The 27,598-nt window shown below is 37.5% G+C and overlaps 1 protein-coding gene across 1 annotated transcript; it reads right to left on the reverse strand.

The window, feature by feature from the left end:
• Positions 1 to 1,820: 1,820 nt before the first annotated feature.
• AGGF1 (angiogenic factor with G-patch and FHA domains 1) lies at positions 1,821 to 27,598 on the reverse strand. Its single transcript, XM_082013128.1, has 14 exons — positions 27,384 to 27,598; positions 26,492 to 26,588; positions 25,823 to 26,028; positions 24,854 to 25,000; positions 23,156 to 23,344; positions 11,506 to 11,860; positions 9,832 to 9,949; positions 8,554 to 8,605; positions 6,321 to 6,422; positions 5,794 to 5,959; positions 5,457 to 5,539; positions 4,317 to 4,444; positions 3,281 to 3,380; positions 1,821 to 2,440 (listed from the first exon to the last, which is right to left on the reverse strand). The coding sequence occupies exons 1-14, from the start codon at positions 27,552 to 27,554 to the stop codon at positions 2,240 to 2,242; spliced, it is 2,115 nt and encodes a 704-aa protein (XP_081869254.1). The 5' UTR covers positions 27,555 to 27,598; the 3' UTR covers positions 1,821 to 2,239.

Below are 27,598 nucleotides of genomic sequence, written 5' to 3' on the forward strand. Positions count from 1 at the left end.
AAAATTGTAATAGTGCAATGGCAACTCATGTTCCCCTCCCGATATGAGGGAAAGCAGTACTGCATTTGCACATAAGGCTTGGACACCATTGGTGGCCTTCACCTAACTCATTTGTACTGAAAACTTTCTAAGAGGTCAGTAAGGTAGGGGAATGAAAAGGCCTGTTTATTGAGTAGGAAGACTTGTATTGAGCTAAAGGCACACAATTGCTTGATGAGGATTAGTCAGACCTTATTTTCAGTTGTTTGTTAACATGCTGTGTGTATTAATGGCACCACTTTTTCCACTTTCCTAGGCAGCATGAAGAGATAATGGGATTTGTCACACCAACTAAACTGAGACTAAGCTTTAACCCTTTATATGGAACTGTTTGTTGAAAGAGGACGCTGCACTACTGAAAGCAGTCAGTGCTTGACTGCATGACACCATGCCTCTCATAGAAGGCAAATAATGTCTTCAAAAACGTTATGAAAGGGAAACTCAGTTAAATCCTTTCAAGTTTCTTCTTTGCACAGCAACAGTAAACTAGTGATTGACTTTTCCTAGAGCTGTTACTTTAATAACAGGGAGATGGGAAAGCTACAGTTCCTACAAAAGTATACACAAGATGTCTTGCTCTCCCCTCAGATTAAGATTTGTAGTTTAATTTACTGTGAAGACCACAGAGATCAACTTTAAAAGAAAAAAAAAACCTTCTTTTAGCATACAGGGCTTTTTTTGCTCCTAGTAGCAGAATTGCGTTTTTAGATATGTGAACTAAAACTTAATGTAGCTGTTTCATACAGAACCATTTTTTTTCACAGCTAGAAATAGATAGCCTCTGAAAACATGAAGTCATCAATATAAAGGAATGCAACAACAAAGTAAGCCAATAATTCATAACTATCACTAAAATGGTAAAAAAAAAAGGCAAACACTGAACGGATTCAAATTCGGCAACACTGCTGCAGGCATTCAGAGTGCTTATAACTATCTTCAACTCCCTGCTGCTGAAGTAGGATGTGCTTCAGGTTGTTAAAAACAACGTGTTTGCTTTAATGAATTAAGTAATACAGAATGAATATTTTGTTTTATATTGTATGCATCTGAAGATACTTCAAGATGGCTAGCATGGCTAGCAACCTGTCCTGGTTTTACTCAACAGTGCTTGACAGTTGCTTGCATGATCCAATAGGATGGTGAGACTACCAAGTTTCCCTTGGACAAGTATCAGAACCTTAACTTGACTAAAACAGGATTAAGTTTTTCTCGTTTTAGAAGAGCACTCCTATCCAGCATATGCACAAGATAGTCTCGAGAAGCATAGTGCTTAAATCGACAATGATTTATTGTGTTTAGGAACATTCAATAAATACCAAGCTTTTAGCTTCAGTTTGGCAATCCTTTCCCAGAAAAAAATGGTTACTTGGGTTTTTTCTGGCACAAACTCCATTGCCAGCAATGGCTGTAACAGAACAAGAAGTTAATAAATAATACACACAGACAGCAGTTTTCTAAACATACCTCCTCTTTTAAAGGCATGATACAGATTTACTAAACAAATCTCAAGTTCTTCACAGAAGAAAATTTTGCTACAAGGCAGTCTCTGAACATTGTTTTCTTCACCAATGCTGGTAGTTTATTTCACGGAGTACAGTATTTATTTTTGAACAGTACTGGTGAATCATTTAAAACCAAGTGGCTTTTCCCTCTCAGGGTAAGCTGAGACATGTGACTAGTACTGAAGTGTATGAATTTAAGAGTGGTGTACCTCTTTCTGAGCATTTAATGGCAATCATGAATAACATAAAAGAGGTGAAAAGGCAATATTATACTCTGTTAGTAGGGCTCTGGGGCATTTTCTTTTTCTTACTTGTTTCAGTTTGCTTTTAAACCACTGTTCAAACAATTAAAGGTATCATATTGATATTTAACAGATGTTTTGTTTGTATTTCCGTGAAGAATTGTGTTAAAAACACAACTGAAGAAATGTCCTGCTTATGATGAGAATCACTTTCAAGTACTTAAATGTGAGTATCCCTCAAAAATCCACTCATTTCTTATTAAAAATGTGTTTTTAGAAAAGCATGAAGACTACAGAAAACCAATTAACACAATAGGGTTAATCTTGTATAATTTTTTCCACAACTGTATTTTACATATCACCAAACTCCTGCTTTAGCAAAGAAAAAAAGAATAAAAATAAATTCTCTCCCAACTATTTACACACAGGAATTACCCTGCTATGGTACCAGATACTTTACTCTGCAGTCCCTTTAACCCAAGGCGTAACCTTAGGTGTATCCTTCTGTGATGTAGATTCTTGGAAGTTTTCAGCAAACCTTTCTCTTGCTTTATCCCAGTTCTTTTTATTCTTGCTTTGGATGATCTGAACATCTTCAATGGAGGCTGGTCTACTGGTACCCAAACCTGTGTGCATCTTATGTAACTGAAGGTGGATCTGTCAAATACATGAAATATTGTTGTAACCACAAGTTAGGTATTCTAAATACTTTAAATCATATTTTATAATACTAATTCTCCCCTCCTCGCCACCCCCTACCCCAAGTACTTCTCTTTAAGGCTCTACTATACCTAGATCACACATGGGCATCTAAAGGACTTAAAATGATGCATCAAATCACCACTCCTACTATGATCTAGAGTGCTGAATTGACGTCACCTGCCACTAACATTACTGTGAAGTACTCCTCACCAAGTGAATAGGTGCTGTGCTGCGTAGTTTGACAACAAAAGGTATGATGTGGCTCTCAGCAGCACAACCGCCAAAAGAAAACGCATCTCTGGTGACAAAAATGGGGCTAAGAGAGGTGCCACAGAGGCCCAGAACTTGGTAGCTACAGTGACTTCAACCAGCTTTTCCTCTCTCATGACCTGTCATGTAGCATGATTTTTGTGCTAGATCAGAGAAAGTGAAGGGTTCCACCACAAGCCCATCTTGAATTCACATCACTTAAAATTACTTCAATCTTACTCCAGACTTTGCATTCAAAGATGAGAGTATTAATTCAATGGCTGGAAGCTGTCTGTCCTTCGTTGCTTAGTTTCATAACACAGACACTACTGGCATCTTCCACTGAAGGGATAAAATGATTGGAAAAAAAAGTCTCAAAATACTTCATTATTCAAGTAAAAAATGATTTGAGATTAGTCCTACTGAGATTATTCCTTCCTAACTAAGATTTTGAAATGTTTCAACCGAACAGTGGCTTACAGTTAAAACATTTTTCACTGCAAATACACTATAATTTTTATTCCAAGTAAAATCAGAGGCACCTACTGGATCCTTCATACCACCGCCATCCTTGCCCAGTCCTTCCCCTTTCTTCCATCCCATCTTCTCCAACATTTTATGTCCTTTGTTGCTGTTGCTGATTTCACTTTGAAGAAAGTTAAAGATAACTGAAGTAGGAGTTAATAGAAAGAGTATGCTCTCTAATCAAATACTGAAGGACAGAAATAGGCATGCACATGCTGCTCTAGACACCAGGACGCAACTACCATGCTTTTCCTAGTCCCATCAAGAGCTGTACAGAAGACTTTAGTGCTACCTTTTTGAAAGTTCTTCCATGAATATCTTCAGTTACCAAAGCTATTTCAAGCCCCTGGGTCAATACCAACTTTCTTAAAACTCCTTCTGAACTACTTGCTTGCTTTGGGAGTTAAAAGATACAGCATGGGTGGGTGGGAATTGACTGCACTAGGGAAAAGGCAGTATCACTACCTGACCACCAAGTCATCCTAACGCACACATTTAATTGACTCATACCTCTGTTTACTAACTTACAAGCACCTACAAGTTCATGTGTCTTAAAAAAAAAGCAACTACAGAAGCAAACAAATAATAAAAGACGAAGATTCAAGTGTCATTTAAGAGGTGTGTAAACGCATGTCCTATGATAGGCTGGTTATTGACAATGAAAGAAACTGCAAGTGAAAAATTTGCATCCATACTATTACTGTGAGTGAATAAGAAAAACAGAAATTGAGACACTTGCAAAACAGACACTACTGGAGGTGTCAATACTGGGGAGTTCCTTGATTTTTTGAGTTGGTAAGAAGGTGATCTAAGCATCCTCACTGCCAAGTTGAACTCTGTATGGAAAGTGAGGACTTAATAAAAAGAGCATATGAACTGGGAAGTGAGAATACCGTACTATTTTCTAGCTCTCGTAACACATTACATACAGATAATTCATAATCTAACAAACTGTATCCTAGTAACTAATTGATATTTACTTTACCATCATTTTTTAAGATTCACTAGAGAAGGACACAGAAGATTGCACTCCACCCCCTCCCCGCAACAAACTTACATATGAACAGAAGCTGGGCTGTCATCTCTGTGAAAGGTTCCTTCACTTCCAATGGTCTCTCTGCGTTTTCCTGCTCTATCTTTGTACTTTGGATTCTTCACTGCTTTGTTGTCTTCATACTCCGTGTTCTTTGTAAATAAATACCATCAAGGCAAACAAAGCAGGCTTTAAATCATTTATTTTTGATAACCCAACTGTCTCCCTCCAAAAGTAAGGCAGCTTCAGCCTTTATCATTAATTCTAAATCTTAAAACAAAAAAACTATATCTGTCATTTATGTTACAGCCATACCTGGTAAGGTATGTTATTGCCATAATGACGACATAATGTAATATTACCAAATTCATTAATTTCACAGAAACTGTAAATAAATTATCAGATTCTCTGGAATCTTCTCTTGGTATGAAGAATCAGTCTCTACACATTATGCAGAAAATGATACAGACATGCCACTGGCTTTTTGTTTAAACATTTAGTCTGTTCCTCAGCAACTGTTTCTTCAGATGACAGAACAAAGCATGTATACAAATTCTTTATTGATACTATTTCTGTAGCTCAAGAATTTGAGAGAAACAATGGCATTCTGTTTTCTACAGGAATACTTACTATAAGTACTCGATGTAACCCCATAGTTAAAATAATCTATAAAACAGAAGTAACTTGAATACTTATATACTATATTGTCTTCACATTCATGTTGGTATTCTTCTATGGCAAAGCGGACTTAAACTAAAAACTTAAAAAATGATGGAAGAGAGAAATTTAAGTTGCTCATTATTTTTCCTTTCCGAATAAAGGACAGCACTGCAATTTAGTGCAAGCTTAATTTGCAGAAATAAAAATGGAAATGTCTCAAGAAATCTTAACCTCAAAAGGATGAGGAAACTTGCACACATTAGAACGCATCTTCTTTTCCTAAAATTTTAACAGAACTTTCATGCCCTGTTAGCATCGTCTCTGTAGAGGTTTGTAAATAATTATTATTTAGCATACAAAAGACAAGCTTGAGTTAAACTACCAGGCTCAAGTTTCAGTGCATTTGAAAACTTTCCTTATTCACTGAAGTCCCTGGCTTGAAACAGGAATCGCAAAAGTAGATACAGACTTCAAACACTTAATCAACTTCTACTGTAAACTCACCTGTAAACCATATTTTACCCGTATTTGTCTTAATGCTTTTCTTCTGACTAACTCTCTCTCTTCTTTGCTAAGTGCTGGGCAAACTAAAAGGAAGAACACAGGATTGAATTTCTAATTACTATCGTAACAATCTTTTGAAACATTAAGACATGATGTCAGAAATTTTGTTCTAACATTATTACACACAGACACACATACCAAGAAGAAAATACATCATCATGTATTGTAGAACTAGTTCCAGTTGACAAGATTATTGTAAGAAAATTGAGGTAATTATTATGTTTATAAACTAAAGAGCTATAATAAAAAAAACATATCCCATGATAACATGGCTAACCAGAAGATTCCTTTTTCCTGTCCAGGCGAAGATGAGCTCTGACTTGTCCTGGTTCACATCCATCGCAAGTATCACTGCCAGGATGTATATGAAAAGAAAGCACAGTTTCACCAATCTTCACTTCATCTCCATGCTCCAAGATGTAGGGATCACATTTTGTTTTAGGCTACAGCAAAAGAAAGTTTTGGCAGCCATGTTAATCAGTTGCTAATAAAGGGAATGAACTCTATTTCATGAATACTGCTCGTAATTTAGTAATTCAGTGTGGTCTCACAAATGCAGGCAAGTATTTAACTACATTGGGTACTCCACTCTAGCAACTGCAACCGTAGTGGATTTTTCCTAATATAAACCAAACATGAAGTATTGTAAGGGGCCATAAAAACAGAAGGGAACTAAAGAAGAGACTATTACATGAAAAGAAGCCATACAATAATGTTGTTCATGATTTGCCGTAACATACTTAAAATGACCACATGACTACAGTTTTCTGCAACATACACAGCATTATAACATCAGGTACTCACCTGGAGAATTTGATTTCCATTAACAACTGTTCCATTCTGACTGCCTTGATCCACAAGAACATAATTCTGCAAATCGTGGTCAAAATATACTTCTGCATGGAACTGATAAATAGAAGCCTAAGTAAAATGTTCTTAAACAAATACTTCACTTTATATGCTATTTTAAAGTAAGATTTCAGAATATATTTTGGGCCCTTTTAACTGAGTGGCTTTGGTACTCTAAGTTAATAGAGTATTCCACACCGTATGATTTCATCTATGTGAAATGTAAATGAAAGGGCCACAACAGCATAAGCCAAAGTATACTATTAATAACATAACTATTTTGACCATAAACTGATTCAGCACTTCCAATGTGGCAAGCATACTTTACTTAAAGGATGCCAAGATACAGTAATGCAGCTTTTTTTTAACTTCTTATAAATAAAGGGCTTTTTTCTTCTAAGGTATGTATTTTTCTCTTTCAATTAAAAAAAAGTGATCTCATTCTATAGCTTCAGGTTACTTAGTCTTTGATCTCTGAAATAGCTCCCTAAATGCCATGCTTTTGTAACTTTCACATTAATTCACCTTCACCTGCATCTTAATGCCCTGAACACAATGACTAGCCATCATTTGCTGTTCCTTTTATCTCTTTTCTGATTGTTAGTCTCACTATCTAATTTGTTCTTGGTTTTGTTGTTGCAATTCTGTACATGTATTGCTCCCAAGCCCACACAGAACAGAGAAAACTCAACTCCTGCAAAACTCAAACATATACACTACCTCCAAAAGTGGCCACTGAGCAAACCAAAATACCAACTTTTGCACCCTACTAAGACTCCCAGTAAAAAACAGACATCTAAAAAAGTGACAGTTTCAAATTTGACAAGCAAAGATCACTTTTGCTATCGTCAAGAAAAAAAGCCAAGAGTCAATCTGGGAACAAAGGGTTAATTTAAGTTGCTGCATTCAGTAATAAAAAAATATCAAAATACTATTTTGTAGATTGGCTAGCATTTACAACTGGAATACTCCCCATTTGTGGGAGGACTACCACTGTGGAAAGACTGACTAGCTCATTCAACAGATAATTTAATTTCTACTTCTGTTTTATTGAATAGGATGAACCCAAACTTCTTGTAAAGATGCTAAAATCTGCAGGGTGTAGCACTGTTTTTTTAAATCTCACTTTACACTCAAGAAAGACAATTGCCAAGGTGGTCCACAGCTATCAACATGAACAGTGAGGAAAACAAACCGATAGTTAACTTTTGTTTCTACAGGTATGTCATTTATCTTTCTGCCTTTGACTCCTTATCTGCAAAGTGAAATAACTTCTTATATAAACAGCCTTGTACCCATGAAGTACTAAAATGGTAATGTTAAAGGAAAGTGAAAGCCTTTTGGCTTCTTTATGCACCCAATTTCACATACATGCCTGAAAAAGTCATTAATAGTGGGGAAGGATTTGCTCTGGAAATTGTTAAGTATGAAAAACGATACATGGCTCATTAATCAGAACTATCATCTGGAACAGACACAGTAAAGCATATTTCAGATACTTGCATTTGCAGATATTTTTATCAAATTTTTTTTCCTGTTTTGATGACATGTCTTTGTGAATTTATGTTTTCTTTTATTAAGAGTCCTGTATGGTCTGTGTTAAAGTATTTAGCAAAACACAGCACATAATTGATCTTTAATCTTTCTTAACCAGAAGAAAAATTTTTCATTACTGTTACTGAAAGAAATTGTTAAATTTTCAAACTCCTTGTAAATCACTTACATATTTTTACAGTTCCCTTGAAGAAAATTAAAACCTATTGGCTCTGAGCTCAAGTGCAAGTACTGTATTACTTTGTTACAAAGTAAGCTGATATTGCTATCTTATATACCATTAATACTTAACAGAGTAGTATGTTTTCCTGAAGTTCAAGAACTAAGAAATTAAAGACCTAAAGTATAATTTTTTTATTGTGCATGACGCTGTGGATTAGTAAAACTCCAATTTAAAAAAATATTTAGTGATTCTAGACTTTGAAATCACACTGCTGTTGGTGTTAAATTCCCTTTCAGTAAAATATTGTGCTTTCCTTTTTCTAACTGCAAATGTGGCTAAACCCACGTCACTCTAAAAGTCCTTTAAAAAAAAAATTAACATGTAGTAAGATTTTACAAAATTTAAAACCATAAAATCTAAAGTTTCATTTATATGCTTATCTGCCTTTCAGCAGAGGGAAACAAGAGTTACCTTACTGACTCCAACTTCAGGAATCTGAAGTGTGTGTCCAACATCTTTTTCTCTGGAAAGGCAAGTTGATACATAAATCATGACAAAGTAGAAATAGATCCAGTCAGTGGCTTACAAAAGGTATATTTCACTTGAATCCTAATACCATGTTTGTGTTCTGAGCTATTAGGGAGCTTTACAGATGTAAAGCACTGTGTTGCAATATACACAATGTAAAGACTTGCTTCAAGTCCCTTCTTCCAACTATAAACTATACACAGTAGGCAGCAAATATATGATAAAGCTGTATTTTCAAATTTTTATCTATAAGCTGACATTTCTATCTGAACTTTTATCTATCTGAACTCATACAAGGCTTGTAAACAATAGTCTGAGCTCTGCATCCTTCAAGCTCTTCAGTGAATCTTCACATCAGTCTTCAATGCTGATGCTGAATTCTTGGTAGCGTTAGGCAGGTAATACAAGCAATGAAAGAATGATCTGGTTTGGTTTTTTTGGTTAAAAACTGTGCAGTAGTAGGAAGGGATTTGTGTATTACTTTCTTATACTAGGGGATGAAGAAGCAATGCAGCTAGCAAAGGACCTATACGAAAATTACAAGCAGAATTGTCATCTGTGAATCTTCACATAAATGTGCCTAGAAAATTCCAGCTGTAAGAGCAAATCAAAACACATCCATCAGCATTAGATAAAAGCAGATGAAAAGGCGTGTTTTTCAGTAAGCATGGAAGAAAGCATTAATTCATCATTAAATTCATCATCCACAATGAATAAACCATATTTATTTTTTTTAGTATTAGAACTGGAAGAATGCATACAGGCTAGCACAAAACACAACTTATTATTTAAAAATGAGGAACCAACCCTACTGGAATTTGAATGTGTGAGGAAGTCCAGGATATGCTTCCTTGTGATCCTGAATTTCTGAAATATTCTTCCATTTCTGAAAAAGTTACCTTAGTGGCTCAGGAAAGAATTTACCTACTTTCTAGAAAACTAGTTTTCAAAGAATGACTTGCAGCTATGCTGCCGTTAGGACTTAGAGAGAAGATCAAACTGTCACTAACAAATTTCCATAGCTGCATGTGCTGTATCACAGCAAGCATGATGTTATGTGACATGACTTAAATTTCTTACTGTGGGTCAACCTAACTCAGAGCACCTCACAACTGCTGCATGCTAAGAAGGACAAAGAGGAGGAGCAGGGACAAGCAATGCCACAGTTTTCAGAGCTAGCTACAGTTTCAGATATATACAATAAATTCTGTTCAGTTTTACCTTCCAATTGTGGCAGGTTTCACAGCTGTGATAATATAAAGTGATCCGGTTTGTAGAACTGGTGATCTTATTACAATCACTCTGATACAAGGAGGCCAGATTTTTTCTTCATGTACACCTATTAAAAAAAAAAATACTGTTACTATCAACAAATTAGTTTTAACCCTACAGTCCATAGCTTTCAAACAATTGATACACATTTAGCCATTATCTGGCTGAATCCTATGCAACTTTCAGCAAAAGAAATGTATAAGCACATCTGAGAGAAAACTTTGACGAGACTACTGTTTCAAAGGCTTTCTGACTGCACACTAAAGCACTAAAAATGTTTTCCTAATTCCGGTAATTTACATGTGCATAACTGTTTAGTTACAGCAATAAAATATAAACACATTCACAGAATTTACTAGCACATTACAAATTTAGGGACCACTAGTCATAACAGATTAGAATACAACTCTACTTTGAGAAAAGGCAGCACCTTTTTGTTCACCACATCACAAACCTAATGCATGTAGAACTTTGATACTTTCTCTGTCAAATGTATTTGTACTAGATTTTACTCTTATTAGCACTATGCACTAAGACAAGAAAAAATAACAGATGAGCCTACAGATGCTTATGCTTTGTCTAAAGCTGTATGAATTCTGTTCTTCGATTTACATTTGCAGAAACAGTCTCCAATGATCTCAGCTAGGAATACATACGGTAAGATGGGAAGGCACTAGCTCAAAAGGTACTAGGAGAGAAACTGTCTCTGCTTTTTAGGACTCCAGCATTACTGCAGAATTGATTATTACAAAATACTAAGAGAAGAAAAATTTAATCTGAAAGCCTGATGGTAGCAAGCACGTTTTGAATGGCATTAATCACTCAGGATCTAGAGAAGTTCAGTAAGTAAAGTAATGAAAACAGAAGAAACAAACTGACTGTTTAACTGCGAGCAGGGCACAGGCTGCAGTACAGACTTCTATAGGTTGTATTTCATTCTAGGATGTGGAATATCCTTTGCATATACACAGTTCCAATTAGTTGCATTAAGCTTTTCACAGACTATGGTGGTTTTTTTTTTTTGTTGCAAGAGACCATTCAATTCTTGGGGAGGTCTTAAGGACCTAGGAGAACACTTTCTCTGGTATAAAACAGCATACAGATTTCCTCTCTATACCCATTTCTTACATGTTACCACTGGAATACATAGAAAATAGGATTTCAAATAATACTGAGTACTCCACATTCATCCTTTTTACCACAGTGGATTTATCTTACATTGATTTATACATGATTGTTTATGAACAGTATCAGAAATATTATACATTAATTGAAGAGTCAGTACACAGAATTATTGTGAGGTCTGTACTAGAATATCTATTTTAGCAAGATACTTTCTTTTCTCCTGTCACTATCATAATCTAAACAAATCTTACTCTACCACTGAGGGTTCTAGACAAGCACAGAAAGTTAACACCCCTGAACAGCTTTTACAAAAACACCACTACTTCTGGCTACTGTGCAAGTAAAGAGAAGAAACAAATACTGGTAACAGATATTCAAAGTATCTCAGGTCACATGCTTTTATTTATTTATTTAATTTCCAAACTGTTTACTCATAGTTTGTTCTTAATGGGCTCCTGGAAAAATACAGTAATCTACATAAAAGCCACAATAATTCACCTTCATTTTCTGAGTCTTCTGAATCAACAGTTTCTTCACTTGTTACTTCATCCTCACTGCTGTAGGCTTCACACTCAGAATCTGTAATTTCACCTTCTTCTGGCTCACTCTCTGTGTCCGCTGTTCTACTGTCATCTGTATATGCTGCAGTATCTGGTGTACTTTTGCGTGAATGTGAATTTATACTGTCTGTAGAAATTGATTCTTTGGCTGTTAGACTGTTTCGTGGTTTTGTGTCCATTTTAGTCTTCTTTCTTACATTTGGAGACTCTTCTTCTTCAGCAGAACTTACTTGCTCAGTAGTGGAAAAGCAATTCAGACTGTTAGATGATTTCTGCTCTTCTGTGTCCAAATCCTGGAGGGGAGTTACAGAATGTTACATTCTTTACAGACTGAATTATTCTAAAGTCTGCTATCAGCCTGGAAGTAAATTCTTCACTAAGAAGAATTATTTTACCACTGTTAAGAAATGGTTAGATTTCCAGAAAGTTTTGTGCATGCAGTCAACAGAACATCTCAGTAGAAACATTTTCACATCCTATTAGATATGACTGAAATCATCCTCTACTTGGGAAAGTGCGACTGCACTCCTCTTCTAAACTTCACTTATTCCTGACTCTTTTCTCACACAAAACTTAAAATCCTTGTCCTCACTTTCAAACTTGTACAACAGCTTCTTGAATATTTTCCAGTTTTGCTTTTATGATACTTACTTGTGACCCTCTCAAACAAGTTGCAAGAATTGAGTAAGTTCTTTAATTCATCTTCATCACATCTTCCTCCTATTTTTCTCTTCTCATTTTTTTCCACAATGGTCCAGAATATCTGGAATGCCCACCCATGCTCACCTAATGAGTAAGCACCACCCCTGCTCTTTCTCCTTTCAAAATTACAACTTTAACAAAGCCTTTCATCAAGATACTGTGGAGAACTTAAGTTTAATTTATGCTATGTGGAACACTGCTACTGAGAATCCATTTTCTACTGCAACAAATTTCTCCATTGAACACCAGACAGATTAGATCACTGCAGGTTCTTCCATTGCCACTTGATTTCATCAGCAGAAAAGAGACCTTCAACATGTTTTTTACCTGAGAAATCGAAAGTTTCATATTAATTTTGCCAAAGTACCTTGAAAATTTAATTATCAATCTAGTAGCCCTGATGACCATCTTAAAAAAAAAACAACACAAATGATTTGAAGACATTAAAAAAATCTCAGATGTTATTTGCCATCTTAGATTTAGAATGAATGCATTCAATTGCCCTGAATTGCACCAAATATTGCCACACAGCAGTTAATACAAAAAACATCCTTGACTTTTTTCAGTAATTTTTCATATAAAGCATTTTACATTCCAAGATACATGAATCAACGTGAATGTTGGAATGTTTTCCAACCATGGAAATTAAAAGCATTTTCACTTTTCAAAACTGTAGTAACTCATCAGTGGCACAACTGTAAGACAAACACAAGAATTCCTCTTGGCCCAGTAGTCAAGCTTTCAATAAGACAGCAGGTTCCCAGTAGTCAAGCTTTCAATAAGACAGCAGGTTCTCAGGAATAATCAGAAAATTTTAAGACTTCATGCTTTAACTGAAGGACTATCTGTTTGTTTAAGGTTTCTCTATAATGCATTAGCCTTCCTCCCTGAATCCTCTAAGTATTGGAACTAGGAAGGAACAGGGTCACAAGGCCACTGCCTAATGTTATTTATTTAAATAAAAGATGCAGTGATCCTGCCAAAAGTAAGAATACACAGTTCTTACATGTCAGACATTAATTCCATCGGAAACCTTTTGGCAAATTTGATTATCACTTCTATGAATGATAAAGTATGGACATTAGATTGATACCCATCATACCAAGGTGCTCTGCAATCCTTAATGTATTTCTTCCCACCATACTGTGAGCTACCAAAGTGTCACTAATCTAATCTGAAAACAGAGAAACTAAATTGTCTGCTCAAATCACAAGTGAGTCAAAGCAACAGATGACTTATGTCTGATGCCCAAGTATAAAGCTCCAACTGCTCAGCTCTTTCTCCACCATGAATCTAGTGATATTTGGTTTTGGCATCACTTCAGATATTCTAAATTAGAAAATAAAAAGGTGCTGTTTCAAAGCCTGGCTACTAAAGAGTAAACCCTCTGTTCTGGGTTGAAAACAGGAATTAAAAATAACATTCTTACAGACCAACCAAGGATTCTGTACATACATTCTGCCAATAAGACCATTAAGCCTGATCTCAGCAGTGCCTGTATTTTTTACACTATTACTACAATCAACTGTTAAGAATAATAAAATAAATAATTCTAATAATAATATTATCATTCTAATAATAGTAATAGAATAAACTAAATAGTTCTGTTAAGTATGGATAAAAATGTACTGTTTGCATTTAGAAATCCTTGTAAAAAATGATGATTTTAAAGTTGCATTCCTAAAGAATATGGATTTTGAGCCCTTTATGATTTCACAGATCTATATTAAAATGCACATCTTGATGGTGTGTAAACATTAAGCCTAGGGATGCTGAATGTATTCTTAAAGCATTTGAGGGGTCTTTACTTGTGCTGAAGAAATCCTTTTCCACTATATATGACTACTAGTACTAACACAGAACACATGTAGCATGCATGAGAGTGTAACTATGCAAATAGCACCTAATAGCTTGCCTCCATGTAGCCACTGCTTAAAAAACAGGAACCATCATGAACAGAATATTCAGTAAATATCATCATGAATGACCTAACAAACACCAGCAATGCACTTCATTTCTCAGTGGCAGGATATTTAACTCTTCATCCCAAACTCACAATACAACACACAAAGTATGCAAGTACGTGCTCATTATAACCATGTTTGTTACAGCATGACACTAGGCACATACATTACTTTCTATGTTGCTTTGCCTAATGTATCTAAATAGTCAGGAGACCCACCCCAATGGTCATACGTTGCATATGGATTGCCTCTATGTCATCTATGTGATTCAGGTTTGAAAAACTTTCTATGTACTGGATGTCACCACATGATCACTGGCTTTTCTCTCTCTAAACATGAGTGAACTCGAGAGGTGGGATGAATCTGATCCCTAATGAACTATTTCTTAACTACAGGGTTGAGCCAATTCATATTTCTGCATCCCTGACAAAGATAGCCAAAGGTGTAAGTGAAGTCAGGATTTTTATGTATCCCATGAGGGGTGATCTTGTAAGAATTACCAATCATGTTTGTGTGACTTGAACAGATGGTGTTGCTTCATAAAGAATAGGCAAACATTACAGTTACCTTGTATGATTACAATGACCTTCTGAAGTGCACACTGGCCTATTTAGAATATATACTGGAATGATCATAGTAATTTCAGCATTTTTAATGAAAAATTCAAAATATTCTAAGCATTTAACTATATTTTTTGCTTTACTGTGACCGTTTGTCTTTCAAAACCTCATATTTTTCTGTATTATGCCTGATTAACATACATGTTCGTGAATTCTTCAGCATGCCTAAAAATTAGAACTTAGTTATTGTGAGCATAATTAGCTTAATTCTAAGAAATGCGCTGTTTAAACTGTATTATTTCCTAAACCATTTTATACAAAACATACAAATATGTACAAACACAACTTCTCAGAAATGTGTAGCCTGTTGCTTCTTGGTTTGCTAGAAGTTCAGCAGGTGACTTAGCAGAATCATGGATACTCAATGCCCTCATCAAGAGGGCTGAATGTTAGATCTTTAGCACCAACTCTCTCCTTTTGAAATATTAAACTGAAATTCAGTATTTTACTAAAGAAACATTTTTAAACAGTTTAAAATAGCTCTTTCAGATGACTAAGCTTTCATTTGCTAGCACCATTTCAGAAGTACTTCAGTTACTGTCTTCTACCCTAAACAATACTTGAATTTCCAATGCAAAAAATCTAATTAAAAGCCAGAAAAAGAATAAAGCTCTTACTGTATCATAAAGACACCATTTTATACACTGGTAGACAGCTCTGAAATACAAGAAACAAAAGTTGTCTTACCTAAAGAATGTGTAGTTTGTTTAGTCAGGACATCAGGCCACCCTATGTTAATACAGTGATGCTAAATATTACTTTTCCCAAGTATTCTAGAATGCCATCAAAGTTTTCTTCAGATGTTTTACTTATACAGTGTTTCAAATGTATTTCAAAGTTACTTTGTAGATGAACTGATTTTGATCAAATAGCTTCAAAAATTTATTAATGTCTTTAGGAAAATAGGTAGCTAAACATCAACTACTAGATACTATTTTTCCTTTAATAAAAATAACAAGGTTAAAGGTAAAAATCCATGGGCTAATGTGTTTGGTGTCTCAACTCTACCTTCACCAGAAGTTGCCAATCCAAAAGAAGAAATCTTCAGATTAGCCATGGTTTCTGTCAACTGACGTACCTAAAGATGGGATGAATATCAGCAAAAAGTAAACTACACGTAATTTAACCACCAAAAAAAAAAAAAAAAAAAAAGATCACTGCTTCAAGAGTTCTACAGGAAGTACTACTACAAAAGCCTTGTCTCCTACAGAAGTAGCTAGGATGCATCTATAATGGAAAAGAGTATGGCAGAAGTTAATTTTGAGCACCATGCTGAAATAAAATTTATTAGGCAGTATTTTAAGAATAAACTGTAAAAATAATTTCTGGGAGAAAAATGGCATGTCAGACCCTGCATATAAATTTTGCTACTCATTTCTAACGGCCCCAATCCAGTAAGTAGAACTACGTGATCAGTATTGCACACAGCCTATTCTCCAATTTGTATGGAAGCACTGGATCTAGATATTGGGCCAGGGATCACATTATCATTTATGCCACTTTGTAATTTGTTGATTTTTTTAATTAAAAACACCCACCCCACCCTTTTCCAAATTTACTTAAGCTTTTTCTTTTACAGGAGATAATTATGGTATTTCTTGCTGCACTTTTTTTTTGGCCTACCACTACAAAAAGGTATCAGAACTGAACTACATATGGAACTATAAAGTTCCAAAGTATTCCACCCATCCTCTTTATGCAAGCTGCACAGAGGCTATCTAGTACTTCATCCTAGCAAATAAAATTCCTGATTGTCTATTAAAAGCAAGCATGTGGGCAGCATGCTTAGTTTCACAAGTCAAAAGAAAACTATTTGTAATACAGAAGTTTGGTGACTGAAAAGAATCTCCTTCAAGAACGTTCTTGTATAAATCAGGAACATTCTTTAGGAGATACTAAGTACATGAGTTCCCCTCCACTGCTTTTTGCAATTAAAAGTACATTTGTTTTAGCAGACACTCACTAGCATTTTTCTTGTTTGGTAATTCAGCTTGCTAAAACTACAATATTTTAACAGGTTAATTTCATTCTGTAGATTCTCAGGTTTATATTGCTTTTTCAAAAACTTTGCAATATCTCTGGAGAACACACTTGCCTTTTCTGTAGTGTTAAGCATCCCAACTTATTACTTATAGATACTATACGTAATATAGTAGCTGAGATATCTGAGCACATCGAATTCTTCACAATACCTACAAACTAAACTGCAGCTAAAAAGCCCTCCTGTGACTGGAAACAGAAAGTTAACAGATTCTCCCAGTTACAATCTTTTTTAGATTAAAAGAGATTAACTTTGGTCTAAATAGAATAAGTCATTAAAAAAAAAATCAAATGCAATTTCTGCAAAAACTATATAGCTAACAGTACCATCTATGTATGTAGAAATATTTGCTGTGATAATCTACACATGCAGCTGCTGAATTCCTTTCTTTTGACAACTTTTAAGTAGTGCTAAATACGACGTGTTTACATGTAATCCTTTATCCGAAAAAGAAAACAAGTTTAACAAGTGTTTCGTGTACTTGAGGTTCTCTAACTACTGCTCGCCGTCTTCCCCTGTGTCACATGCAGATTCTTATAAAGCACCTCATCTTCATCCAGGAATAATGTTCAGGGGGTATATGTCATGTTCCCAGAATTAGACCCTTATATTGCTTTATTTACCACTATTAGTGGTAAATAATAGTATTGCAGACCAGGCAATAAACCAAGCCATTCCCCTACTTGTACTGGCTGTAGAAAAAGAAAGTTGAGTAAAACCTGCTTCGGTCAAGAAATGAGGTAATGTTTGGAGGCATTTTTCACACTAGCAGAACTATTTAATAACTAATTGGGAAAAGGAATAATGAAGTACTAGTCTTCAAAATAATTGTTGCAACTTTAATAATCAGTATTCAGGGACAGGTTTTATTTTAACTTTGCATTTTTTTTCAAGAGTGGAAGAGGGAATGGAAGGAGAAGGGAGAAGTCTGGGTCTAAGTGTGCAGGAAAGCATTCAGCAGACACTTAAGAACACTTTGTAGTAGAACTACAAAGTTCTACTTAAAAACAGACATTTTTAGTTTTGTTTTAGGATGTAAAGAATACAATAACTAGCATGAAATAATTAGAACCTTTACCAATACCAGACCAAACTGGACAACAATGAGATAGCCAAAACATACTGGACAACAATGAGATTGCCAAGAAATACCAGGCATCTGTAACTGGACTGTGCATCTTATAAGCTATTTTTTCAGTTTTATAACAGAAAAATCTATATGCTTTTATTTTAATGAATCTTAATCTTTTATACTAATGTAACTTTTTTGAACTAATGAACAAATTTCTTATATGATTAAGAACCACATAACAAAACCAAAGTATTTTAATTCAGCTATGTAAAATATGACAGTAAGCTGCTTTTTTTTTTTAATCTAAAAGTGCATTTACACAAAAGTGCACTAACAGGCATTCTTTTCTTTTTGAAGTTTACAGTGGACAATAATTATTTTATCTTTTTTCTAAAAAACCCCCTTTTTTCTAAAAAAACAGAAAAGGCCTCGATTCTTACTGTGACGCTAACCTTCACTTACTGTTCACAGATGCAAAGATCTGTCCACTACAGAATCTCTTAAATGTTTTTCCTGTTATCTTGTTGGTCAAACAAATTAATTCAAAAATAAAGCAAAGTACTCAGTTCACTATCAATAAAGCACATCATAAAAAGTGGATGTTTACCTCCTACCTTGTGACTGTGCAAGCTTCACACAAAAGATTTGTTAAAAAGACCATCTATATAAAAATAATTTTTCAGTATAAAATAAGCTAAAGACAAGTAGCTATTTCTAGTGTAATCAGATGACAGAAGCGGATTGTGATGGGATCCCCAAAAGTAGTCAACATTATTTATTAGGTCAGAGCCAGAGTCAGTATGCCACAGAACTTTTATATAAATACAATTGTTGATTTAGGTCAATATGCAACAGTTCATCACAGAACCAAATTTAAAAGATTTATTAATAGCAGTATAGGATAAAGGCTCATTCCTACAAGTTTTCCATGATGCCTTCCTGACACATGATGAATAAAGTTCTGTATTCATAATGCCTTTTGAGAGTGGTAAAATGCTAATTCAGCAGTTATACACAGCATGACTGGAACTTGGATGCTGGTAAAACTCATAGCTTCAACTGCATTAGCTCTCCTCTCTGAAGTCTAAAAGGATGTTATACTTAGTGTTGCTAAGTATCCACCTCAAGCTATCAGAATGGAATGGTTCACATGAAGCTTTCTCAAAGAATAGAAATACCCAAATTAGCCACAACCTGTTTATAAAAATCTGTAATTGATCAACTACCACTACCCATTTAACCTACCTTCACTCGTTCTTAATGTAAACAGTTTCAATTTTCAAATCTTACAGCAGATCTCACTCCTGATAAAAAAAAATTTTAAACTCTGTACTGATGCTATGTAACCATTACATAAGAGTACCTATACACTAACATAATTATTTCCGATTTCAACCAATCAGCTTGACTGAGGCCTACATAATGAAATTATACAAAGGTTAAAGAAATAGCTTTAAAAAATGCAAACTAAGGAGCACTGCAAACTAAAGAAATCAATACATTCACTTAAATCTTAAGAAATAAAACAAATTTGCAGAATCTGATTATACAAGTTTGATTCAACATCAGTAATGGTGTTCATTAAGAAAATGCTTCTTGAGGTTTAATAGCTGTGTTATAATAGAACTTCTGGTGTTTAGGAGTAAGTAATGTTTTTCCAGGCAGTTACTATGTACTATATTGTATGCTTTCTTAGCACTCAGAAATACAGCAGAAAGAAAGTTATGTTTTTTATAATTTGAAATATAAGTTAATTACAACAGGCATTTATTAAGACGTTATCCACAGTTATGGACCGCTTATTCACACACTATGGACAACAAAAATATATTGATCAAATAAAATACCAATAGCAAAGAATTAGAACTTCACAGACATTTCATCAATCCCAAATGATGGTAGAGATACAGTAAAACGTCAGTGGAATGAGCTTTGCCATAGAAAGTCACAAAGAAGGGGTGGTATGTGTGTGTGTGGTCTCAAAACCTTCACTAATTTTTTGATTCATCATGCAAATTAAAAAAGAAAAAAACACAACAAGAAAACAACCAAAAAACCACAAGCCAAACCCCCAAAACCAAGACATTGAGGTTACACTGAATTTCTGTGTCCTGGGATATAGGGGATCTGAGTCCCGCTATACTCCAACTGAAAAGGAGATATTGGCGGCATATGAAGGAGTTCGAGCTGCCTCAGAAGTGGTTGGTACTGAAGCACAGCTCCTCCTGGCACCCCGACTGCCGGTGCTGGGCTGGATGTTCAAAGGGAGGGTCCCCTCTACGCATCATGCGACTGATGCTACGTGGAGTAAGTGGGTCGTGCTTATTACACAGCGGGCTCGAATAGGAAATCTTAATCGCCCGGGAATCTTGGAAGTGATCATGGACTGGCCAGAAGGCAAAGATTTTGGAATATCACCGGAAGAGGAGGTGGCGCGTGCTGAAGAGGCTCCACCATATAATGAACTGCCAGAGAACGAAAGGCAATATGCCCTGTTTACTGATGGGTCCTGTCGTATTGTAGGCAAACATCGAAGGTGGAAAGCTGCTGTATGGAGCCCTATACGACGAGTTGCAGAAGTGGCTGAAGGACAAGGTGAATCAAGTCAGTTTGCGGAGGTGAAAGCCATCCAGCTGGCTTTAGATATTGCTGAACGAGAAAAATGGCCAGTACTCTATCTTTATACTGACTCATGGATGGTAGCAAATGCTCTATGGGGGTCGCTGCAGCAATGGAAGCAGAGCAACTGGCAACGCAGAGGCAAGCCCATCTGGGCTGCTGAATTGTGGCAAGATATTGCTGCCCGACTAGAGAATCTCGTCATAAAAGTACGTCACGTAGATGCTCACGTACCCAAGAGTCGGGCCACCAAAGAACATCAAAACAACCATCAGGTGGATCAGGCTGCTAAGATTGAAGTGGCTCAGGTGGATCTGGACTGGCAACATAAGGGTGAATTATTTATAGCTCGGTGGGCCCATGACACCTCAGGCCATCAGGGAAGAGATGCAACATATAGATGGGCTCGGGATCGAGGGGTGGACCTGACCATGGATGCTATTGCACAGGTTATCCATGAATGTGAAACGTGTGCTGCGATCAAACAAGCCAAGCGGTTAAAGCCTCTCTGGTATGAAGGACGATGGTTGAAATATAAATATGGGGAGGCCTGGCAGATTGACTATATCACACTTCCACAAACTCGCCAAGGCAAGCGCTATGTGCTTACCATGGTGGAAGCAACCACTGGATGGCTGGAAACATACCCTGTGCCCCATGCCACCGCCCGAAACACTATCCTGGGCCTTGAAAAGCAAGTCTTATGGCGACATGGCATCCCCGAAAGAATTGAGTCAGACAATGGGACTCATTTCCGAAACAACCTCATAGACACCTGGGCCAAAGAGCACGGCATTGAGTGGGTGTATCATATCCCCTATCATGCACCAGCTTCCGGAAAAATTGAACGATACAACGGACTGTTAAAGACTACACTGAGAGCAATGGGTGATGGGACATTCAAAAATTGGGATAAACATTTAGCCAAAGCCACCTGGTTAGTCAACACTAGGGGATCTACTAATAGAGCCGGCCCTGCCCAATCAAAACTTCTACGTACTGTAGAAGGGGATAAAGTCCCTGTGGTGCATGTGAGAAACATGCTGGGGAAGACAGTCTGGGTTACTCCTGCATTAGGAAAAGGCAAACCCATTCGTGGGATTGCCTTTGCCCAGGGACCTGGGTGCACTTGGTGGGTAATGCGGAAGGATGGGGAAGTCCGATGTGTACCTCAAGGAGACTTGATTTTGGGTGAAAACAGTCAATGATTTGAATTGTATTATGTTAATTGTTCAGAATGACATTACTACTATGGCTGCTATCTACCATATCAATGGTATTATAGTAAGAATCACCCAGACTGATGAAGAATGAGCTTCACTGAAACCAAGCAACGTGCAGCAGTGATGAAACCAGAACTGGCTTCAGCAGCTTGCGCCCAACAAATCCCTCGAGATCGACATCTTCGACCTGCAGATCATGGACATGGACCGTGCCAGATGACAATCCAACACCACATACCATCTCCCCTGCCCTGAGAGACTGCTATGATGGATGAAGCCCAGAGTCATGGACTGACTGAACTCCATAGACATTTTAAGTGATGGCCCATGGACTAAGAGAGTGATATCTGTGTGTATATATTAAAGGACAGGAAGAGTAATAATGAATAATTGGAATGTATTGAAAAGTATAGGACCTGGGCATGACGTAAATGGTATGGAATAAGGGGTGGATACTGTCCTGGTTTCAGCCAGGATAGAGCTGGTTTTCCTCACAGAAGCTAGTGTGAGACTGTGTTTTGGATTTGGGATGAGGAACTGTTGATAATGTGCTGATGTTTTGGGTTGTTGCTGAGCCGTCAAGGACAGTCCAGCTTCTTGTGCTGGCCTGCCAGCGAGCAGGCTGGGGGTGCACGGGGAGCTGGGAGGGGACACAGCCGGGACAGCTGACCCAGACTGGCCAAAGAGATATTCCCTACCATACGACGTCATGCCCAGTACATAAACTGGAGTTGGCCGGGGGGGCGGAAATCGCTGCTCGGGGACGGGCTGTCGATCACGGGGTGGTGAGCAATTGCTGTATTGGGCATCACTTGTTCTTATACATTCCTTTGTTGGTATTATCATTATTGTTCCCTTCTTTCTTTCTGTCCTATTAAACCGTGTTTATCTCAACCCACGAGGTTTTTCCTAATTCTCTCCCCCGTCCCGCTGTGGGAGGGAGAGTGAGCGAGCGGCTGCGTGGTGCTTAGTTGCCGGCTGGGGCTAAACCACGACATTCTGATATAAATCCAGCCTACACGGTACCCTGAATTCATTCTACTGTGCTTGCTAATCTGAGAGCTTCACTGACACTTAGTTTTACAATACAACTGTATAGATCCCTAAAAATAACACAGAAAAAGTGAGGGGATCCAAATGTAAAGTTTCATGCTTAATCACTCAATGGGAAAATAATGTGAACATTAACTACATGTCAGCAACCTGCTGTATATAGTTTAAAGATGCTTGAATCCTTCAGAAATTAAGCATACATTGTCTACATAAAACCAAACCCCACAGCCAATAAATTGCATAATGAAAAAACCCCCAGGTTTTGCATTTTCTATCTGTCAGTTCTAAAGTTACCTTATACTCATTTGTAGTAATCCGCTCTGGTTCTTTTCTCTTCTTTTTCCCTTTTTTATCCTTGGTGTGCTGAGTACCAGAGGCCTGATAAGACTGTAGATCCACTCGTGAATGAAACTGGTATCGGCCACTTTCCACATCACAGTAGTAATAAATTCCAGTTGCTGGATCATAATACAGTTGATTTTCCTTTATAAGAAACAAAGAACAATGTTATCATCACTTCAATAAATACATCGTTCAAAGAAATACCTAGTTAATAAAGAACCACGTGCCAAGTTTAAAGACAACACTGTACTAAAGGACTGTGGTGGCTTGACCCTGGCTAGCTATCAGGTGCACATGCAACTGCTCTCTCAATCTCCCTTCCTCAACAGGACTGGGTGAGAAAATAAAATGAAATCTCATAGGTCAAGATACAGGGATATCACCATCACCAAGAAAGACTTGGTGAAAATAAATTTAATTTATTTGCAGTTAAAAGAGCACTGGAAGATGAACAAAGACAAAACACTTCTTCCCACCCCCTTTTTCCCAAGCTCTGCTTCACTCCTTCATTCCCAACTCCTTCACTTCTCTTCCCCCTGCCCGAGCACTGCAGGGGGATGGGGAGTCGGGGGTTGCAGTCAGTTCATAACAGTTCCTCTCTGCTGCTTATTCCCAGTCACACTTTTCCCCTGCCCAGCATGGGTCTACAGGCCACTGCTCAAGCATGAACTCTCCATGAGCCACAGTTCCATATGGAGCTGCTCCGATGTAGGGTGCTCCACAGACTGCAGTGTGAATACCTGCTCCAGTGCAGTCCTCTTCCATGGCCTGCAGGGAATTGACTGCTCTGGTGCTTAAAGAACCTCCCCCACTCCTCCTTCTTTGAACTTGGCATTTGCAGGGTTGTTTTTCACCCTCCCCTGCCCTCAGACACACTCCACTGTTCAGCATTTTGCCCTTTTTAAAACATGCTTTCACAGAGGCACCACCAGCTTCTCTGATGGGCTCAGCTGCGTCCTGCAGTGGAACCAGCCATGTCCAGGCAGCCCCTTGCCCCACTACCAAAACCTTGCCAGTAAAGCCAATACAAAAACATTTCCTGTAATTCAAACCAGTTACTGAACAAGAAAATATATACTTGTGTGTAATTGTACCATAAACTGTAGTCCATAGCCCCAAACATTTATGTATCTAACTACACCCACAAACTATGTCAAAAGCAATTTAAGCTTTTTAATTTTTAGTGTCTTAAATGAATTTAGGTCCAGAAGCGTAACATCAAAATAGTTGGTAACAGTACTCAAGTAAAAGTAGAAGTATTTAGTGCATTTTCTCCCAACACACTTTTCACTGACTTAGTTCAGCAATCTGTCTTTTTCTAAAGAAGTCATCTTTTAGCATGTTTAATTTCAAAAGTTACAGAGAAGCTTTACAGTATAAAATTTCTACAATGCTATGAAAGTTAAAGATCTAGGAGACATCAAAAAGAACTGAATGAAAACCTAAATTAGTATCTTAGCCTGACATCTTTAATTTGACTGAAATAACTCAACAACTAATTATCAAACTTCTATTACTACTAGTCTTCAGTAACATGTTTTTCAATTCCTAACGTCAAACTGGGTCTTACTTCTTTGCTCACATCAACTTTTAGTACTAAAACTTTTGCAATAGAGAAAAAATGGCACAGGTTTTGAAAATGATTCTTACCGAATTATAGTAGAATCCAGTGCTATGGTCATAATACAATCCTGTACTTTCATCGTAAATAAATCCTGTTTGTGAAACAGCAGCTTCTGCAGCAGCTCTCAAGCTGTCCGCCAAAGAACCCTCTGGTACAGAAGTATCTTCTGCTTCCTGATACCAGAAAGTAAGACATTAAATTTTCTTCTAAAAAGCACCTCCTTGGTTCTTTAGCATTTTACAATGCCCTGTTTTAAATAAAACAAATTTGTGCTCTATGGACTTGGATTGTTTCAAGAACTATTAAACAAGGCGGCAAAAATCTATGTGTGGTTTACTGATAAACTCCTACTGGTTTCAGGGGGATCAAGACTTCATGCTGTACCGTTCCGTTTTCCCCAACCTTTACTCAAAAGTGGTTCATGTCAAAAATATACACAGTTACTATCTTTTCGTACATTCCTAAAATAGATTTCTGCTCTCTTTTCCATTTCGGTTGCTAGATACTAAGGCACAAAAATCAGTGAGTGAGTGAGATGAAGTGAGTGAACTAAGAGAAGGCTGGATAGCAGGGGGGAAAAAAACGCACACCAAAATAAACAAATAAAACCCTCTAACAACTTTCTTCTCCTTCTATGTTATCTCCTTATATGAATGGAGGGGAAAAAAAAGTATACTTTAAGAAAGTCAGCATGGCCATATTGAACATATTCTGCTGATAAAAAAATGCCATGCTTCCAGGCCATGTAGGACATATGTTTTAGAAGGTGCTTTTTTTTTTTTTAAACAAATCTATGAGTATGTTACACTTGGAGCATACTGCAAAAAGAACTAGTTTCAAAGCACAAGGATCTTTGTCTGCTCCCATCAGCATTACACATCACAAAAAGTCATTTCATACAGTAACATCAAGACCAAAAGCACACTTTTTAAATGAAATGAAATATTAACAGAGTGCAGATTTCAAAATTGGTAAACCCCAAACAGCTGTATAACCTGTGAATTCTGGATGAAATTTTCCTCTTGTCCATCTTCAGCAACTTTGGTGCTATCCGTCCTTAAGGGAATATCAGCACCTGTCTGCGATTCCTCTGTGGAATTATGCTCAGTGCCTTCAGTCCCATGATTGTGCTGCACTGGCAGTTCAGATGCACAATCCTGAGTATCAGTGTGATTGTAGTAATTTTCATAGTAGTAATAATCTGCAGGGGGGAAAAAAAATTTGAAGTTGCATAAATTAGAAAAGCAATATTTTACACAATGCAATTTAAGGATCCTAAATCTTAAACTGGAATTTTATTTATAAGTAGTCTAATGAAAACCAATTATTAGGTAGTGCCTCCACTTTGAACTTATTCTCTGTTACTGAACAAATTATGTCTTGGTTTAATGTACTTTAAACATTGGAAAAACATTTAAGTGCATAATGTATGAGATTAATATGTAACGTATTACAATTGCATGAATGCTGCTATAGTTCATGCTACATTTTATCCTGTTCTAAAAGGAATGGCTTGAATAAATAGGAGATAGTCCAAAAAACAATGTCACAGGTTACTGATTTTAATGCAGCTAAGGATACAGACTGTAAATGTACTTCATATTAAAAAAAAATTCAAAATAAGATACTGTTCTAGATGGTTATGCAATCACCACCCTCTCTACCTGCTTGTGACCACACAGCATAGTCCTCTGTCTGCACTTCTATGCTAGATGTATCTTTCTCCTTCCTGTTATGGACTTCCTTAGCGAGCTCTTCAACCTGAAAGAAAAACAGCATGCTACAGAACACAACGCTGCCTTTTAGGCATCTATGTCAGAAAAAAGTATCAGCTTATTTCACGTTCTATAATTCAAACAGAACATAACAGCGTCATAGGTGTTTCAACTGATTTGTTTTGCACGTGACTTTTTCTACTTGCATGGTTGGCATAAGGAAAAACCCAATTTCTGCTCATGAAGGGTATAATAATAAAGGCAAGCACTTGGGAGGAAAACAAAAAACTTGGTGAAGGTTATTTTTAAGATGTCCACCCTGAGAAGTTGAATTTCAACCAATAACCACTGTTCTGTGGCATTTACAAAGCTTCCCTATTTCGCCATAAGCATCCGTGGGCCCGTTCTTCCACTCTTTCCTTACCTCACCTTATTTAAGCGTCTTTCCTTCTGCTAAATGTAGTTTTTCCTTTGTGTAGTTTTCCAGCTTTGTGGCTGAGAAAACGTTACCATTCTCACCATCACCACCTGTCAGGCCAAACATCGACCCTTTACTCGGGACAAGCACTCGGGCCCACAGCAGCGGCACTTGGTCTGGTCGCTGACGTCCCGCCGGCCAGGAAAGCCTGACGGACACCGGAAGGCACGGGACCCGCCTGCCCCAGGAGCTCTGCCCGGGCGGAGGGGACAGGCCACGGGAGACAAGAAGCGCGGTGGGGGAGGGGTACCCGGTCGGGGGGGTGACAGCAGTGGGGACGCTTGACAGGGATAGGGCTGGGTGCTGCCCGGCCCGGAGGGGGAGAGCGGCTCGGGGTAGCTGGCTCCCGGGGCGGGGGCCTACCTGTCTCCTCAGCGCCTCGCTGTCCTCCCGCGCCTCGCGGTAGAGGCGCTCGGTGCGGCGCAGCCGGCGCTGCGCCCGCTCCAACTGCTGGCGGCAAGCGCCCAGGTCTGCCTCCAGCGCCGCCACCCGCTCCCGCAGAGCCCGTTGCTCGCCGTCGGGCGGGGAGGCCATGCCCGCCCGCTCCTCAGCGCCCGCCCGCCGGCCGCCACCCAGCG

Source organism: Phaethon aethereus (assembly GCF_964289735.1).
Source record: "Phaethon aethereus genome assembly, chromosome: Z".
In the NCBI taxonomy this organism is placed as follows: domain Eukaryota; kingdom Metazoa; phylum Chordata; class Aves; order Phaethontiformes; family Phaethontidae; genus Phaethon; species Phaethon aethereus.